This window comes from Folsomia candida, unplaced genomic scaffold (genome assembly GCF_002217175.1).
Source record: "Folsomia candida strain VU population unplaced genomic scaffold, ASM221717v1 Fcan01_Sc015, whole genome shotgun sequence".
Lineage (NCBI taxonomy): Eukaryota > Metazoa > Arthropoda > Collembola > Entomobryomorpha > Isotomidae > Folsomia > Folsomia candida.
Genome location: NW_019091207.1, coordinates 2,179,037 through 2,192,021, shown reverse-complemented (window position 1 = coordinate 2,192,021; position 12,985 = coordinate 2,179,037). Strand labels below are relative to the sequence as shown.

General features: G+C 36.8%; 4 protein-coding genes and 1 long non-coding RNA gene across 7 annotated transcripts; 2 read left to right on the top strand and 3 right to left on the bottom strand.

Moving 5' to 3' along the window:
• Positions 1–107: 107 nt before the first annotated feature.
• Positions 108–2,047, bottom strand: LOC110856368. Its single transcript, XM_022104853.2, has 2 exons — positions 1,730–2,047; positions 108–1,211 (listed from the first exon to the last, which is right to left on the bottom strand). The coding sequence occupies exons 1-2, from the start codon at positions 1,927–1,929 to the stop codon at positions 578–580; spliced, it is 834 nt and encodes a 277-aa protein (XP_021960545.1). The 5' UTR covers positions 1,930–2,047; the 3' UTR covers positions 108–577.
• A 287-nt stretch (positions 2,048–2,334) lies between these two features.
• LOC110856278 lies at positions 2,335–4,409 on the bottom strand. Of its 2 annotated transcripts, XM_035857013.1 has the most exons (3): positions 4,295–4,409; positions 3,564–3,757; positions 2,335–3,163 (listed from the first exon to the last, which is right to left on the bottom strand). In XM_035857013.1, the coding sequence occupies exons 1-3, from the start codon at positions 4,295–4,297 to the stop codon at positions 2,509–2,511; spliced, it is 852 nt and encodes a 283-aa protein (XP_035712906.1). In that variant the 5' UTR covers positions 4,298–4,409; the 3' UTR covers positions 2,335–2,508. The 2 variants fall into 2 exon arrangements, with proteins under 2 accessions (XP_035712906.1, XP_021960449.1); XM_022104757.2 differs by lacking the exon at positions 4,295–4,409 and having other exon boundaries at positions 3,564–4,055.
• Positions 4,410–5,226: 817 nt separating this feature from the next.
• Positions 5,227–5,676, top strand: LOC110856307. The gene is made up of 2 exons (XR_002548562.2): positions 5,227–5,423; positions 5,494–5,676. It is a non-coding gene; the product is annotated as an uncharacterized LOC110856307 (long non-coding RNA).
• A 3,082-nt stretch (positions 5,677–8,758) lies between these two features.
• LOC110856159 lies at positions 8,759–10,599 on the top strand. Its single transcript, XM_022104614.2, has 5 exons — positions 8,759–8,955; positions 9,023–9,053; positions 9,731–9,880; positions 9,966–10,019; positions 10,088–10,599. The coding sequence occupies exons 1-5, from the start codon at positions 8,953–8,955 to the stop codon at positions 10,264–10,266; spliced, it is 417 nt and encodes a 138-aa protein (XP_021960306.1). The 5' UTR covers positions 8,759–8,952; the 3' UTR covers positions 10,267–10,599.
• On the bottom strand, positions 10,600–12,711 carry LOC110856158 (general transcription factor IIF subunit 2). Of its 2 annotated transcripts, XM_035856954.1 has the most exons (7): positions 12,622–12,693; positions 12,266–12,412; positions 12,139–12,185; positions 11,887–12,068; positions 11,590–11,798; positions 11,369–11,512; positions 10,600–10,923 (listed from the first exon to the last, which is right to left on the bottom strand). In XM_035856954.1, exons 2-7 carry the CDS (start codon positions 12,383–12,385, stop codon positions 10,807–10,809), a joined length of 819 nt encoding a protein of 272 aa, XP_035712847.1. In that variant the 5' UTR covers positions 12,386–12,412; positions 12,622–12,693; the 3' UTR covers positions 10,600–10,806. The 2 variants fall into 2 exon arrangements, with proteins under 2 accessions (XP_035712847.1, XP_021960305.1); XM_022104613.2 differs by having other exon boundaries at positions 12,266–12,711.
• Between the last annotated feature and the right edge of the window lie 274 nt (positions 12,712–12,985).

Here is a 12,985-nt window from a genome sequence, read left to right as displayed (position 1 = left end):
TCAATTTTCTCATTGATGAACTTGAACGTTCTAAGGATAATTTTTATTTTAAACTTTAATTATGATTGGTATTAATTAACGAACGCTGATAAATTATAGAATATATATATAGTTATATATTTGCTTTATTAAAACTTTGATAAGACGAAGTTGAAGTTGTTGAGTGTTATGGGCAAAATACTGTCATTTGTCAAAATACAGTATTTTAAGCTCCATTTTCTTTGCAAGCTTTGGATTTCCGGGGGTGTTACACCCCCACAAAAAAAACGAAAATCTACATGAAAGTCTTACGTTTTGTGAAGAAATTAGCTTTTTATCGCTGTCAAAATGCATTATTCTTGTAAAATCGAAAAGAACAATGTATTTTGACAGTGCGATAATAAAAAGCTAATAATTTCTTAGCAAACCATGCATCTTCGTTGTCTTCTCGATGCAGATTTTCGCCTTTTTGTGGGTGTCACATCCCCGGAAATGCAGACCCTGTGAAGAACAAAGCTCAAAATCGTGCATTTTGATTTGACAATTAAAAGTATTTTCCCCATCAAGCCATTGATAAATAACTTATGGCTTTGATTGATTACAGAATTTCAGTAAATGAAGAGAGTTTGGTAATTGTTGATGCTGTCACGTCAAATCTTTCAGCACAAAGTCTAGGGTTTGCAAGGACAACTTGGTACGTGTAATATCTGAGGGCATTAAACTGAATTTGCGTTGTTATCCCGTCCTTATCAATGTACTCCATTTCGTTTTGAATGTGCATTTTGAATCGTTCCTCTTGTGGATTGAGATTAATTAACTGGACGCACAACGACCTCCCGTCCACGCTGGCGTTCAAGTCCCAAAAAATGTTAAAGACGGGGGCCCGAGAGTCTTCCGGGGTGGTAGGATTGGCGTCGTGTTGACCCGTGATGACGAAAGATTGGGCACGAATTGTACTTGTAATGTTGATAATGGGATATTGGGAGCTGGACGTGAAGGTCAAACGTTGTCCGGAAGTGTACTTTCCAGAGTACAAGGTTATCGATTGTTGATCCAAGTCTAACCTGTTGTCTGTGGAAATTGGTCCGAGTGAGCGGTACGATAACATGTTGGCGATATCTCCATTGGTCGGTGCGATGTTGAAACATCGGTAGTTTTCGTCGAAGCCGATTTGATAACCGGGGAAGGTTCCGAGGTCGTAGGAAAAGTTAGGTCTGGGGTAAAATCTCCAGCTGAAAATGAATTATGGAAAGTTTCTATTACGAATGTGAGAATGTATACAGAACGGATGGCGGATATGTATTTATGAAAAAATAGCTGAAATATGTGTATATTTACTATTTAATAGGAAAAATGGCCAAAATATTTACGAAATATGTGTGCAAACAAAACCACAAAAATAAAAATTTTGGCATAAAAATGTTTGCAAATACTTTTGAATTTAATACTATGAATTTTTTTGTCCAATTTCTTTGAAGAAATCAATTTCGTCGTTTCACATCGTTGAAATGTTTTACAAAATATATGTGTTTTCGAAAAAATATGTAAAATATTTCCGTATTTGTCAAGTATTAATAGCGGAAATGAATATTTATAAATATCTAGAAATGTGTTATACGTAAAAATATTTTGATTTTTTGTAAAGTTGGGAGACACACCCACAAATTCGGGCGTCATAAAATGGAAAAGTTGGAAATAATAAATACATATCCGCCCTTCGGTAATTGTCTTTGTGTTCATGCTTACGTACATCCCTACGCTGCACGCCATGTTGGCCGTTTTCAAGATATCGACAAGTTCTCGATTGGTTTCCGCTTCTTCAAGGTTCACGACTGATAAGCTATGAGTCGCGTTGTATATCACGAGTCCTGCCAATTTTTCACCTTCGGCCAAGGCAATTGTTCCATACAGGGTGAAAATAGTCAACCAAAGTAATTTTAAGAGATGCATTTTATTAGATTTTGAACAGGACGTTACAAATATTGCTCGGGAATGGATATCGAAAAATGAAATGTTGACGGTTTAATTTAGCTTTAGATAATTCGATAATTGTTGATGAATGAGGAGATGAAAGTAGTGTGTGATAAGTACATATGCATTGATTAAAGATAAATACAGGTAGATAAGTAGTATACGTGATATCATGCATATTTGTGAATTTCTAATCATGCAAAGAATGTAGGCCTGATCTGATTACGCAATTTCGTTTAATTCAGGTTACATGAAATCACCGATTATTCGTTAGCAGTCTAAATCGTTCGAAAGCTCGCAATTATCAATAAAATAAAGTAAAAACGTCCTCAAATTGTACCGTACAAGCACATTTAAAAAATTAATTAACCATTTTTGTAAGCGTTTTATAAGGATAATAACTTGATTTATTTAACGAATTGCTATCTTTCATCTTTCTTAATTGCATAGATTTCAAAATCTTAATATGTCAACTTTTTCAAATAACTTAAATACATAATCTACATTTAAATAAGTATTTACAAATTTATGCAAATTTTAAATGGCATGTCATCATCATTATGATTCCTGGACGATATATTTCTCGGTCCTATTATACTTGACGTGTTCTGCAGGTGGGTGCGGTAATCGAATCATGCCCAACATATTATCTTGGATATCTTCATCACAAAAACCGGGCCCCGTAGCTGTTGGATATCTCAAGAACAGGAACGACCCAAAGTGGACAATTTCATTCGGCTCGTTCCCCGTGGGTGTCAGCGTCTTGCGATAAAATGTTTTTGCTGTCCCACCCCCACCCACATTTTGATTCACGACCGCGAGACAAATTTGGTTTCCGGGTCGACCATCGGTTTCCCAGTAGACCTTGACCACGGGGGCGAGCCAGAGTTGGTTCGCAGCGTCGGGATCAGTGATTCCTGTCACGAGGTAGGAATTGACGCCGAAGGGGAGGCTGGTAATTAAAGAGAACTCGGCCAAATTGTCAAAAACTTGTTCTCGACCGAACGCATTGGGTTCGGAATAAACGGAGACGGAGAATTGGTTGAGGTTTGAACTCCCGAGATATCTGTAGGACTTGGTGGCTGCGAGGAGACCAGCGAATTCGGGGGTAACAGAGGTACATTCGTATTTCTCGGATGTTCCGATTTGATATCCGGTCAGGGCAGGTTGATCCGGGTCTCTTGCAAAGTTTGGCATGGGGTAAAATCTCCAACTAATTAAATAGGAATTATTAGCATGATATTGATGGAAATCGCACAGCGGATGCTCTCAGATTTTGGGGAAATTAGTGAGAATCGATCGTGGATTTGATTAGTATGAAATTTGCAAAGGATGCGATCTGCTAATGGATACGTTTGGCGGAGATATTTGCATCCGAAGAGGAGAAAACGATCCGTAAAGTTGACAAATCTTACACTTTCCACCGAGTGTTTTTTCCTCTTCGTATGCAAATATGTATCTCTGCCAAACGTGCCCATTGGGAGATCGCGTCTTTTGCAAATTTCATACTAATTTTTGCGATCGATTCACACTAATTTGCCCAAAAATCGGAGAGCATACGCATACGCTGGGAGACCTTAAATACTTGTATGTATTTTCAAAATTTTCCTTACATGCCAATACTGCAGATGTGTGTCGTATGGGTCAACATGTACACAAAGACTGGATCAGGGTCCCCCTTTTGCTTGGTAAATATTGTGTACGTGTTATTGTCAGCATTTCCATTAATTAGGTCCAGTCTCGGGGTGATTGGTACTTGTTCAGTGGACACACAAGTTATGGCAATAATTGCACTCAAAATTATTTGCTGAAATTTCAACATTTTAGCGTAAATGAATTATGTAAATATATGGAACCTCAATCACACTCTCGGTAAAAGAAGTAATGTCGTTTGTGGATCATTATTATAATTGGTAATCAATGAAATTAATCATACAACTATGTTTGACCGCTGACTGATAATCATATCATATCATAGATAACTAAAATTACTACATACATCCTCATCGCTTCGCAATTTATCATGCACAAAAAGAAACAAACTAATGTGCATCTGTACATAAATGTACACCCTGCAAAAAATCCGGTAGTCGCATACATACATATGTACATACGTATAAAAAACCGGAGAAAGCTGTGCTTTCACTCATTCAAATCCACGCCAAATATCCAATTTTACTCTGATTTTGAAATTTCTTTCACCATTTTACTCCCAGATAGTTGTTCGCTTATATCCAACATCAAACTCCCATGCTCATTGAGAATTTTAAATTTTAAAAATACTTCAAAAAGTTTAGTGGTAAAGTTTTCAATAACATTACTAAACGATAATGCTCGTTATTACCATGCTGGTAGAGACATATACGTACTCAGGGCAGGAAATGAATTAAGGTGGTATAGTATGCGGGTTTTGAGTTTGAATTGTTGCGTCTCAACTTTCCCTTCTTCCATATATTCAAATGGCGATTTTGAAACCTGATCATCTCCGTGAGTTTTTTACAATATGAAAATCTTAATGCACCTAAAAATCGATAATTTTTAGGTTTACAAAGTTGCGCTGGTCTGATCTTTATGTTTTTCTTCCATGAGAAAATACACATAAAATAGACGAAAAATAATCAGTAAAACTTAAATATTTTCTCATGGAAGAAAAACATAAAGATCAGACCAGCGCAACTTTGTAAGCCTAAAAATTATCGATTTTTAGGTGCATTAAAACCTTCATATTATAAAAAACTCACGGAGATGATCAGGTTTCAAAATCGCCATTAGAATATATGGAAGAAGGGAAAGTTGAGACGCAACAATTCAAACTCAAAACCCGCATACTATACCACCTTAATACCGGTTTCATAAGAGTGAATGTAGGTAAATAGTATGCACATTCGTGATTTTATTTGTGTACCTCTCAATCTATTTACCATGATTAGTGAATTTTTGTAACCAGACGCCACAGATTTTTACCCAATTTAAATAATAATTAATACATTGCGATTGCACGGTTCAGGCTAATTTTACATGAGAAAAGGATGCTAAATAAAATATGTACGTACATGTGTTTCGTATTTTTTTAAATAATCAATTAACCCGGAATGCTGCTCATTTCTGAGAAATATTTCCCTCAACACAATCATTTCAAGGTTGCTGAATTGATTAAAGGAGAAAAATATTTCATAGCAGATTTGCATTGCAATGCATTTTTTGTCTGGAATAAATTCATGACCAGACCTGCGTTTGGGGTGACCTTGCATGTCTAGCGTATAAATAAAAGTGTGTTACCTGACACAATTATTCTCAATATTGGTCAACTTTGCTCTTGAAAATAGCTTAAACTGTTAAACATTGAACGTTTAAAAATTAGCAGAGCTTAAATGGGAAAACTAATCTGCATTGCGATTTTAGTCGCTGCAATTTTGGCAGTGACCGTGGCAGCGCCGCAGGATCGGCATCATCACTTCCACCAGGACGAACAAGTCAGAATAAGTTTAATAATTTGCATTTCTTAATTAACATTTTAGTTTGATCATTATTTCGAAATTTTAGGTGGAAATGCCTCACATGGCGGCTGAGGAAAGATTCTTTTTCAACAACTTTTTCGAAATGATATTCCCCTGGAAGAGGACGACCACGGCTGCAACTACGACCACCGTTGCACCTCTGGGCGGATAATATTATTACTTACTGTACATCAATAAATAAAGGAAGAGATTTCATGCAGTAATTGAATATTTGGATTGTTTTTTTAAATATGGATGCATTGCTATTTTTAACTGCTTAATAAGACGCATTACTCCGGGGGCAGGAGATCGGGGAATGTCAATGTCACGCACGCGCCGTCGTGTGGTACAATTATTCGGGAGTCATGAATCATGATAGACAAAGTCTGCGACGACGACGACGACCATGTCATGCGACACAATTAATTCTCTCACACTTAATTAACCACTCTGCCTCCTTGTAATGGCGAGATTTATTCGAAACACAGCTGTGGTCTTTTTAAAGCAGGCATTTTTCTCTGTGGGGTAATCCTCTCAGTGTTTCGAGTTTGGTACATTTCTTGCATTGGAAATTAAGAAATGCGAGGTGCAAGAAAGTGGGAGAAAGTGAGAAGCGCCGTATGACGGCTTGGCGTAGTTTCTCGCGTCTTGCATTTCTTTTAGGTCAGAATTGCTGCAAGAAACCACATTCTTCCGGGTTTTCTACATTTCTTGCTCCGAGAAGCAAGAAAGAAATAAGAAACGTAAGAAACGTAAAGAAATAAGCCACGTAAGAAATGCAAGAAACTGGGAGAAAGTGGTAAATATGCCCATCAAGCCACGTGCCGTGTGAACTAAAGTGGCGGAATGTATAGTTTCTTGCACCTTGAATTTCTTGCAGGTCAAAATATTTAGCTGCAAGAAAGCACTTTCTCCCCGTTATTTCTTGCAAATGGTTACTTGCACCCGAAACACTGAATCCTCTCCAATTTTTTTATCGATATTTGGTTAGAAGGAAAACAAGCATCTTTTTATAGAATCATTGATTCCTCGGGGATATGCAATATGCATGTGTGTGGTCTATGCATGTGTATCTCGGATCTAAATTCAGCAAATATTTTGGTCCAAGTTAAATTAAAACTTATAAGAAAATTTATTCATCGAGTGAAAAATGCATTTTTTTACAATCTTGCAGGCCGACATGTTTCTTCATGTAACAGACAATAGCACATGCTTATTTAATAAAAATGCTACCCCATGTTCTTTTTAGGGATGATGTTACACTGCTAAAAATAGTTTCCGACTGGTGTAACACTACAAGAATGTAGAGTGGAATGGAATAATAAAAATACAATATTGTCCTTCTACTAATTGAGACTTATTAAAGTGTCAAGCATCAAAGAACGGCGTCTACTAAGGTCTGATTGCAAGTTGCAAGTAAGGAATAATGAAAATGAGAAGCATTGGCTGCTTGCACATTATTGTCAACTTGTCAGTAATCAGTGGCCGCGGAAGCTGTGGGGACATTAACATTGTAGCCTACAATTTGTAGGATAGGAGAGGGCCACGGAAGCCGTTGGACATGTGGGGACATTAACAATGTGGGATTGGAGTGGGAAGGGTGTACCTAACATGGGCAGACGATGGGGGGACATCGAATAATCGTGGGGACAAGGGGCAATATCCCCACGCTTCCGCGGCCACTGCAGGTAATAAGCGGCCAGACGTAAGTTAACATGTCTCGGAGAAGTCCAGACCATGCATTCATTAATATGCATAATTGCCCAACAGAAGCTTTTTCAATCTTTTTTATGACAATGTAAAAAATATATATATCAAAATACGTTCAAGTTATTTGGGAAAATAAGTCTTCGAGAAAAAAAACTCGAAAACAGAAATTCGCACAAATGAATCTGATCCGATGAATAAATTCAACTAATGAATTGGACCGTTTCTTTGTTTGGAATGGGATGTAATTACTCATTGAGATAAAGCAGCCTCATCAGTGACAAGAGAGAGGCGTTGTTAGTTAGTGGTGTACATGCATGCATTGGCCTGATTGTTTGTGCCAGCTAAAGAAGAAGTTACTAATTTAATAAATACCAGCATTTCATGGAGGTCGTCCGTTTTTTTGTTCAGATTAATGTTCTACATCCACGAGTACGTTTACATTACACACTTGAATAGGGAACGGAACGTGAGCATTTTTGGATCTAGGACAAAATATGTATGTACATAAGGAAGGTGATTACAAGCAAATGGAGTCAATTTTTCTGAAAGTCATCACTTGGAAGATTTTTGCTTAAATTATGATTCAAATATCTTAATCTATTCATATCTCGAACAAAAAAAAGCGTGCAAAATGGTGTATTGCATGGTTTTTGATCCAGATTAAATACCTCAGAAACCTTGACGGAAAATTGCTATTTCCTCCTACACAGGATTGACTATGTCGTTGGAAAATGGCATTTTTTAAATGTCAGAGAATGATTGGTTTTTAAGATTTCCATTAAATCATGGAAGCATTTTAGTGATAAGGACGCTTTAATATGAAACCTCTAATCTTTGGAGCAAAACTTTCACTCATGGTCGCTAAATTAAGCTAAATTAAGCTTTTACATATTTATTTCTTGGCGTGTTCTATATTGAACTTTATCTCTTCAATAATTCTTAGGGATCAGTGTGTAATAAACGGTTCTCTAAAAAGAAGTATCCTGTTGGCATGAATGAATTGTATTGTAAACAAAGTGTAAGTTAATATGGACAGGTTGGTTTACAAAAAATCCCCCCTTCTTGTCCGCATCCGTCGACCATGTTATGCCAGAAAGAAAATCGGAGAGCATTTTGATCAATGGGTATGAAAAAGATATGTAGTTATCCAATACCCAACCCGAGAATAGCACAACGATATGAATATATATCAAGTTTCATTAAACTTTCTTCTACATATCCATGTACCTAAGAAGAAATGAGAATATCACTTTTTGGTAGGGGCTGATTTGACATTGTCGCCGTCATGCTCCGAGGAGTCTTATCCACATTTTAATTATCTACTTGGCAGAGATAACCGACCAATAAATATAAACGGTATGCGACGAATGTGCTAACAACGATGGTGCCTGATAGATTGTAAATCATTGTATTTCACCGACCAAGATGGGATTCCAATACGGTGATAAAGAGATGAGATTCTTCGAGGCTATGTACATATTTGCATATCCATGCATAGGTATGAGATCATGTGCGCCGCAGTACAAGACAATAATTGGCCTCTCGTCGTCGGGGGTCCGACGGAAAAATTATAAGGTCTGCCGTATATATAGGTTCACACGGGAAGAATATGCGTTTGTTTCGATTTAAAGAAGGGTCGTGGAGTATCAATAAACAAGTATTTGTTAAGTAAAGGGGGGAATATAAGACTTGAGGATTTGCTTTCACAAGGCATCAATAAGACAACGTGGATTTTACGACTCGCTTTCACAAGGCATCATTCCCATACTTATCTCAATTAAAATAAAAGGTCGAAATGGTGAGGACTTTCGCGTCGAGATAGGAAAAGAATTTTGGAAATTTTTTAAATATTTGAATATTTTTAGGAGGACAAATTGAAACGGGAATCGAAAGATTGTAAGTACAGATAAGTTATTGGTGTTATTCAACTGATAGCCAAGTCAAGCAGTGGTTGCACTTAGCCATATCTATTACCTTTGGGGGAGGGGGGGTGATAATACGGTTTTCTGGTTTTCTGCCACCTCCGTGGGGTGTTGGTGAATTTTTCCGAGTGTTTTATGATGAAAGAAGACCAAGTCTCAAATTGCCTCTCTTTCATTTTGAACACTTTCTCCTGTTTTTGCATTTATTTACAGTGGTGGTGGTGGCACTATAACGATGCATATTACCCTTGGGGTAAAGGGGGATAACACGGTTTTCTGCCACCACCGTTGAATCAATTTGCAGAGTATTTTGCGACGGATTTAGAAAGCCAAGTCTCACATTGCCTCATATTTGTCTTCAACACTTTCTCCTGATTTTTCTACTTATTTACAGTGATGGCACTATACCCATGCAAATTACCGTGGGGGGGGAGAGGGGGGATATTGCGGTTTTCTGATTTTCATGCCCAGTGCCACCACCGTTTTAAAGGTTTCGCAATTATTGGCAGAGTATTTTGTTATATATGAAGAACATAGTCTCACACTGCCTCCCTTTCCTCTTGAAGACTTTCTCCTGCTTTTCTATCCATATTAAGCATGAAAGTGTTTATTTGTAATTGATATCTCGACTGCCTTTCTATTTTTATGCAGTTGTGCAGAAACTATTCAAAAAACAGGACAAGAACAATGCAGCCGCGATTCACAAATCCGACATGAAAAAAATTCTTCAATCCGTCCTTCCCGAATATTTCCTGGATTACGATGCGGAACTGGAACAACTTTTACTGCAACATGTTAAAGGTGAGGAAACGTCAAGTTAAGTTACAAAAATATTTTTAATTGGATGATCTTCAATCAATTTTACCTCATAAATTAATCATTAAAGTTACAAAGTATACCGAACATAACAAGAAGACGAACCAGTTCGATGTCAAATATCGTAAGATAAGACACTTATCATGAGTAGTGTTATGAATTATTTATGCAAATGATGTATAATTTTCATAGAGGAAGACACCCTCGACTTTCCTTCCGTTCTTGCAGTCGTGGTCCATTTCTTGAAAAAGGATGAGAAAAAGTCGTCAAACGCATTTTCGGGCGTTTCAGTGGTGAAATACACAGACTTTCCCACGACGGAAAGATCCATGATAAATACAACGGCGGAGAGTAAAAAACGATTGTTCTAGTGTAATATATTTAAGATTTTAAAGTAATTAAGTCACTTGTTTAGTAAGTGATTGATTGGTATGATATTACCGCAATGTGTACCGATATTACCCTACTAGTTGGGCGAATGCAGTGGCCGTGGGACAATGTCCCCATCATCTGCCCATCTTATATAAACCCCTCCCTCCCTTATCGTAGAATACTAATGTCCCCACGGCTTCCGTGCCCACGTGGGCGAAGATTGTCCTTTTTTGGCTATTGCTATTCTAGATTTGTACGTTACAAGTATTTTTGGTATATTAAATCAATATCAATTTTAGTCACTAAAATAAATGATGGATTTTTTAAACGTGTAGCGTCGAAATTATTATTATTATCATTGACAAATTCACGTACTGATAAGTATTTGATTACAGACGGAATTTAGTAGCACAAATGGTTTAAAGTTCGTTTTGGTCATATACATACAAATAATTGCGTGATTCAATGCGCTTATACTTTTCGTTTATAATGATTCGTAAGCTATTTAAAGAGAACGATAAATTTAAGGCGATCATAAATCAGTCATCGACATCTTGCTTGTAATGCCTGTATTCAGGTTTTAGTTCCCACATATTCTTGTGAGGATTCTTTACGCAGTAGTTGCAAACTTCTTTTAAGACTTCTTTGAGGTAGCCCTGCAATTAAATAGCACATAAGCGATTAATAATCAATATTATAATTATGGATTAGTTCAACGTAGGATTCGTCACCAATATTGCTAAAATCAACACGTTTTTAGTCATTTCTCGGCTCTGGGAATTTATTTTAAAATTCTAGAAGACAAATTTGTAGTCAGTGAGTTGATTAATAGAATGGAGGCGAGGTTTTTACGCTAGTTTCGACGAGTTCCAATTTTTCTGAAGGCTTCTTAAAACTTGAGATCTTCTCTCATTCAAAAAGTGTCAAAATCGGAAGTGTATATTTCTAAAAAAATTGCAACAACCTGCTCTCTAAATTTGTCGTCCAGAATTAAATTCCCACGGGCGAGAAGTGATTAAAAATGTGCGGATTTTGACCATTTTGGCGATAAGTAATCGAGTCCTATTCGAATTATGGCTACATTCCAATTAATTGACTTACAATCGGTTGATTAGTAATCTTCACTAAATCCTTGACGTTATAATACTGATGTTTTTCAAAAGCAGCAAACAACATTTCGAGCACCTTATCTTTATCTTCCCTCGCCTTTTTCCCTTCGGCCTTCTTCCGTTCCTCGTATTCGATCTGAAAATTTAAAAATATATGTGAAATTTAGGCACTTTAAGTAAAGTAACACATTTAATACAAGTATTTTTAAGTACATTATTTTTATGATCAGCCACTGGTTTGTAATTATTGACTACGCGATCCAACTGTTGTACAGATCTGACGGGTTGTGACGCCTTCCTAATTTCTTCCTTTTTCATTAACATGTAACCGACATCGGAAGGAGGACGACATTCCAGCTTTTGATGGACTTTTCCCAAAATGGAAACTTTATCGGGTTCTTGAACAAGAGCGTCGCTAATTCCTGCGTACATAATTTATTAAATATACGGATTTAGAGAACCATAAAATTGACTAGTTTAAACTGTAAATGGTATGCATATTTTATTTACCAGTAACGTGATCAAACGCAGCCAACGTTTGATGAACGACGGGACCAGCAATTAACGAGTGCTCTCTTGGAATGTCGTTTTCACCCGGTTCCTTAAGGCACATTGTGGCATCGCTGAGACTTAAGGTCACTCTTGGTGCGGCATCGGCCCCTGTTTTATATATCTTGAGTTTTCCAGCTTCCCTGAAAGTTGATAAGTTCATTATTGCCAACTTCACCTGATTAAATGTAGGACAATAATTATGCAACATACACGTCTCCTGGAATTTTTTCCCATCGCGCAGCCAAATATTTGGGGACCTATGTAAACATTAAACATTAATTAATGATGACCTCAATTTGAACAACTTTTTAATAAACCCAATTATTTGGTTAATTACCTTAACCAACCATATTCCTCTATTGACCATGGACAAGTCGACCTTGACCGCCGTCGTCGTCGGAGCTCTGTCCCCCCTTTCTCTCCCTTCACTACTTCCGGATGCTTGTGGTTGACTCATATTTTTAAAAAGATGGATAGATAACTGCTGTTTTAAAGAATTATACAAATTAAATATAATTCAGTCAGCAGCTGATGTGACGTGTCAGTCTGGTTAATATAAATAAAACACAAAAATTACGAATGAATGAATGAAATGAAAAGAATGGAATTCTTATGATTTTAAATTGTACTCTTCAACTCTTTAATTTAATAAGTTATCTTAATTGTGTATGTGTTAGGAGAGGTTTAAATTACTTTAAATCAAATGAGAATATACGATTTCAAAAAAATAGTGGACAACATAATGAATCGTGAGCGAACTTCATGCAAACGAAGAGGAAGAGTAACAGAACCCGCTATGAATTTACAGCATCTCAATTTTTGCGAATATGCAACTCTGTGCAATTTGCAATTTTGCATAATATGATGATGATGCTATGCCATAAGTATATTTTAACGTGGGTGCAACGTTTGAACGTTACGATTCAACTGGGTTTTATTGGGTTTTATTGGGTTTTATTGGGTCTTAACTGGGTTTTATGGGTTTTAACTTGGTTGTATTGGGTCTTATTGGGTTTTATTGGGTTTTAACTTGGTTTTATTGGGTTTTATTGGGTTT

Coding starts and splice junctions, on each gene's coding strand:
- LOC110856158 (XM_022104613.2), bottom strand. CDS start 12,385: ATGAGTCAACCACAAGCATCCGGAAGTAGTGAAGGGAGAGAAAGGGGG. Junction 12,069..12,138: donor GAAAAAATTCCAGGAGACGT/GTATGTTGCATA, acceptor ATCAACTTTCAG/GGAAGCTGGAAAACTCAAGA. Junction 11,799..11,886: donor TGCGTTTGATCACGTTACTG/GTAAATAAAATA, acceptor TTATGTACGCAG/GAATTAGCGACGCTCTTGTT.
- LOC110856278 (XM_022104757.2), bottom strand. CDS start 3,772: ATGTTGAAATTTCAGCAAATAATTTTGAGTGCAATTATTGCCATAACT. Junction 3,164..3,563: donor CACATCTGCAGTATTGGCAT/GTAAGGAAAATT, acceptor CTATTTAATTAG/TTGGAGATTTTACCCCATGC.
- LOC110856159 (XM_022104614.2), top strand. Junction 9,054..9,730: donor GAAACGGGAATCGAAAGATT/GTAAGTACAGAT, acceptor ATTTTTATGCAG/TTGTGCAGAAACTATTCAAA. Junction 10,020..10,087: donor CCAGTTCGATGTCAAATATC/GTAAGATAAGAC, acceptor TAATTTTCATAG/AGGAAGACACCCTCGACTTT.
- LOC110856368 (XM_022104853.2), bottom strand. CDS start 1,929: ATGCATCTCTTAAAATTACTTTGGTTGACTATTTTCACCCTGTATGGA. Junction 1,212..1,729: donor ATGGCGTGCAGCGTAGGGAT/GTACGTAAGCAT, acceptor ATTCATTTTCAG/CTGGAGATTTTACCCCAGAC.